General features: G+C 54.4%; 1 protein-coding gene across 1 annotated transcript; it reads right to left on the bottom strand.

The window, feature by feature from the left end:
* Positions 1-431: 431 nt before the first annotated feature.
* On the bottom strand, positions 432-3222 carry LOC125759160 (uncharacterized). The gene is made up of 3 exons (XM_049417552.1): positions 2320-3222; positions 1037-1122; positions 432-444 (listed from the first exon to the last, which is right to left on the bottom strand). Exons 1-3 carry the CDS (start codon positions 3220-3222, stop codon positions 432-434), a joined length of 1002 nt encoding a protein of 333 aa, XP_049273509.1.
* Between the last annotated feature and the right edge of the window lie 1543 nt (positions 3223-4765).

Raw genomic sequence — 4765 nt, 5'->3', positions numbered from 1 at the left:
CAAGACTCGGTAGGGCCCAACGTATCGCGACAGAAGCTTCTCGCAAAGGCGAACACGACGAGATGGGAGCCAGAGTAGAACGAGAGAGCCCGGAGGAAAATAGGCATCCCTATGTCGACTGTCATAGAGGGACTTCTGTGCAGTCTGGGATGACGAGAACCGAGCGCGGGCTACTGTACGTGCGATGAGAGCACGGGTGATGGCATCTTGAGCGTATGAAGTGGTGGATGGAGGGTCAGGCGCAAGCACGGTGTCGAAAGGTAGTAAGGGATCACGGCCAAAGAGAAGATAAAAGGGTGAGTAGCCGGCAGTTTCATGACGCGACGAGTTGTAGGCGAAGGTGACGAACGGGAGGGCAATGTCCCAATCGCTGTGGTCTTCAGAAACGTACATGGAAAGCATGTCCGTCAGTGTGCGGTTGAGGCGTTCGGTCAGCCCGTTAGTCTGAGGATGGTAAGAAGTCGCAAAGTTGTGTCGAGTAGCACAAGATCGAAGTAAGTCGTCAACCACACGAGACAGGAAGCAGCGACCACGATCTGTGAGTAAGTGACGAGGAGCGCCATGCTGGAGAATGATGTCGTAAAGAAGGAAATCTGCAACGTCCGTCGCGCAGCTGGTCGGTAGCGCTCGAGTGATAGCATACCGAGTAGCATAATCCGTAGCTACTGCAATCAACTTATTACCTGTTGTTGAAGTTGGGAAGGGACTTAGCAAGTCCAACCCCACTCGATAAAACGGCTCGGCTGGGACTTCAATAGGTTGAAGGCGTCCGGCAGGGAGAGTTGTAGGCTTTTTTCGGCGCTGGCACAGGTCACACGCAGCGACGTAGCGGCGGACTGAACGATAAAGGCCCTTCCAGAATACCCGTCGTCGAACGCGGTCATAGGTTCTGGATACGCCTAAATGTCCAGAAGTTGGCGCGTCGTGAAGTTCTTGCAGGATGTCCTTGCGCAGATGACGCGGGACGACGAGTAAAAGTTCCGCGCCATCGGGGTGTAAGTTGCGGCGGTACAAAACGTTGTCTTGAAGCAAGAACGTGCTCAGTGAAGGGTCGGTATCGCCGGTCTGAAGGCGGTCAATGATGGAGCGCAGCGATGGGTCGCGGCGTTGTTCATCCGCCACCTGCAGAAAGTCAGTGATGGCTAAGATGCAGTCATCAGCTTCCACCTCAGTGAAGTTGGGTGGATCAACAGGGTGTCGTGATAAGCAGTCGGCATCGCTGTGCAACTTGCCAGATTTGTACACTACCGAGAACGTGTACTCCTGCAATCGTAATGCCCATCGGCCTAGTCTTCCTGTGGGATCCTTAAGTGTTGACAGCCAGCAGAGGGCATGATGGTCTGTGATAACTTGGAACGGGCGTCCGTATAGGTACGGACGGAATTTCGCGATAGCCCATACGAGAGCTAGGCACTCCCGTTCGGTAATGGAATAATTACGTTCCGAATGCGACAGAAGGCGGCTAGCGTACGCTATCACACGGTTTGTGCCATTCTGTATCTGAGCGAGTATAGCACCAATGCCATGGCCACTTGCGTCGGTGCGAAGCTCTCTTCGAGCGGTTGGGTCAAAATGAGCCAACACAGGTGGTGATGTGAGCGCGGAAATCAGCGACGCAAAGGAATGTTCTTGGTCGTCACCCCAGGAGAAAGCCATGTTTTTTCTGAGGAGATCCGTGAGTGGCCGAGCAATTTCCGCGAAGTTGATGACGAAACGGCGGAAGTACGAGCAGAGCCCCAGAAAGCTGCGGACTTCTTGTGTGGAACGTGGAACCGGGAATTCGCGGACAGCGCGGACTTTGTCGGGGTCGGGTTGGACACCAGCAGCGTCAACAAGGTGACCAAGTAGTTTAATTTGACGGCGTCCGAAGGAGCACTTCGACGCATTAAGCTGGAGGCCAGCACAGCGAAAAACGTCAAGAATGGCCGACAGACGTGGAAGGTGGCTTTCAAAGGTGGGCGAGAAAACAATGACATCGTCCAGATAGCAAAGGCAGGTCGACCATTTAAAACCGCGTAGGAGAGAGTCCATCATGCGTTCAAAAGTTGCAGGAGCATTGCACAACCCAAAAGGCATAACCTTAAATTGGTAAAGGCCGTCGGGTGTGATGAACGCTGTCTTCTCGCGGTCGCGGTCATCGACAGAAATCTGCCAGTATCCAGATCGAAGGTCAATTGATGAGAAATACTTGGCACCATGGAGGCAGTCGAGCGCATCATCAATTCTAGGTAGAGGATAGACGTCCTTCTTAGTGATTCGATTGAGATGGCGATAGTCGACGCAGAACCGCCAGCTGTTGTCCTTCTTTTTGACAAGCACCACAGGTGATGCCCAGGGACTTGAGGAAGGCTCTATGACGTCTTTGTCGAGCATTTTCTCTACCTCCTTCTGTATAATTTGGCGCTCAGGGTGAGACACACGGTAAGGGCGTTTGTGAAGGGGACTGGCGTCGCCGGTGTCGATGCGGTGGGCTACGACGCGTGTGCGGCCCAGGGGACGGTCGTCGAGGTCAAAAATGTCGAGGTAAGAAAAGAGAACACTGCGGAGTGCTTCAACTTGGGAAGGTAACAGGTCACTGGCTATCATTTTGTCCAGGAATGCCTTATTGTGCGCGGTTATGACAGGCTCGGCGACGGTCTGGGTGTCAGGGGTGAAAGCTGAAACCGTACATTGCTCCAGAGTTGAGAGTTCTGCTAAGGCAATGCCTTCAGGAAGGACCTGGGTCGACGCAGAGAAGTCTAGAATAGGTACAAGCGTCCTGTTGTTGGCAACACTCACTATAGTATGCGGAAGGGCGATGTTGCGGGAAAGGGTCAGGTCAATGACGGGAGCTACCAGATAGTCGCCATCAGGAACTGGTGGGAACGGCGACATATGAACGTACATAGCAGCCTGAGGCGGTATCCGTAGACACTCCACGGACCGTAGCCGTGTGCGATTTGCAGAAGTAACATCGGAGCACAAAGGCAACTCGAGCCGTAAAGTGCCGGCGGAACAATCGATGAGGGCCGAGTGTGCGGTCAAGAAGTCAATGCCAAGAATGACATCGTGTGGGCAGGCGTCGAGAACTGCGAAGAGAACTGAAGTATGGTGGCCAGCAACAGTGACGCGGGCGGTGCACATACCAAGAACTGATGTTCGGCTGCCGTCGGCCACTCGCACTGTAGGAGACACAGCGGGTGTGAGAACTTTTTTCAGGCGGGATCGAAGATGAGAACTCATAACGGATATGTGGGCGCCAGTGTCTATTAGAGCAGTAACGGTCAGGCCATCGATGAGAACAGTAAGTAAATTTCGTCTGGAATTAGCGGTCGGTAGAGGTTTTTCGGTCCGAGTTGTCAATGCAGCGCCACCTCCAGGAGCTGCATGCGCTAGTTTCCCGAGACCTGTCCAGAATAAGCCGGCGATGGAGAGCGGCGGCGTTGAGGGGAGCGTGCCTGGCGACTCTGAGGCGACGGCGAGCGGCTGGACCAGTGTCTCTGAGCGACGACGTCAGCGTAGGATGGTTCGGAGCGCAGAGATGAACGGCGAGGTGGGGCGTCCTGAAGGTGGACATCGGCAAAACGTGGCGGTGAATACTGTCCGCGATCTTGAGGACGGTCGTTTGGAAAACTTGGTCGGGAATACCATTTGTTGCGGCAGTGGCGGGAAATGTGACCAACACGAGAGCAAGAAAAGCAGATTGGCCGATCATCTGGTGTGCGCCACTCTGATGGATTTCGGTAGCGTGGTGGGAAGCGTGGACATGAAGTGGCAGCAGCAACAAGTGGGGCGGCACGTTGCTCAGCGTTATGTGTGGGAGTGGACAGGGGCTGGGGTGTGTGGCTGGTGGTTGGGGGAACTAGGACGCCCATGTTGGCAAACTCTTGTCGCACGACGGCTTGAATAAGCGATATGGTTGCCAAGTTGTCTTGCGCAGGGAGCTGATAAGTTGCGGGGGCCATGGCTTCCAGCTCCTGGCGAACAATCCTTGTGATGTTGGTAGGATTCGCGAATGAACGAGGTGTCACAGGATCTTCGCAGGAAGAAGTCGCAGCGGTATTCGGGAGTCGGTTGAAGCGTTGAGTAATCCTCCTGCTTTTAGCTTGCTCGAACCGCCGACATTCAGTGATGATTGAGTCAACGGTGGAACAGTTCTTACAAATTAGTATGTTGAAGGCATCGTCAGCTATGCCCTTCAACACGTTGCTGACTTTGTCAACTTCCGTCCTGTCTTTGTCAGTTTTGCGGCAGAGGGCTAAGACGTCTTGGATGTACGCGACGTAAGACTCCGTGGATGATTGAACGCGCGACGCGAGTTCCTGCCTGGCTGCCATCTCACGAGCAACTGAGCGGCCGAACAAGTCACGGAGCTTCTGCTTACACACGTCCCAACTGGTGAGGTCTTCCTCATGCGTCTCGTACCATGCACGCGCTGTGCCTCGGAGGTAAAAAATGATGCTGGCCAGCATAAGCGTTTCATCCCACCTGTAGTGCTTGCTGACGCGCTCGTGTAAGATGAGCCACTCGTCGACATCAGTTGTGTCCGTGCCGCAAAATGTGCCAGGGTCAAGGAGGTGGGAAGGGATCATGGGTGCCGGAGCTGGCGTGGACGGCGAGGACTGCTCGCCGTCTTCAGGCATCGTGGCTGGATTAAGGCGGCGACCGCTACGGAGATCCAGAGCAGGGTTGTTGGAAGACCCGCAACCTCCACCAAAAAGATGTTACGGGGATTATTTATTCGGCAAGCACTGGTCGAGCTAACACTGCACACAGTGCACAGGAA

The sequence above is a fragment of the Rhipicephalus sanguineus genome, chromosome 7, assembly GCF_013339695.2.
Source record: "Rhipicephalus sanguineus isolate Rsan-2018 chromosome 7, BIME_Rsan_1.4, whole genome shotgun sequence".
Lineage (NCBI taxonomy): Eukaryota > Metazoa > Arthropoda > Arachnida > Ixodida > Ixodidae > Rhipicephalus > Rhipicephalus sanguineus.
Note: the sequence above shows the minus strand (reverse complement) of the source record. Positions and strands in the feature narration are given on the sequence as shown.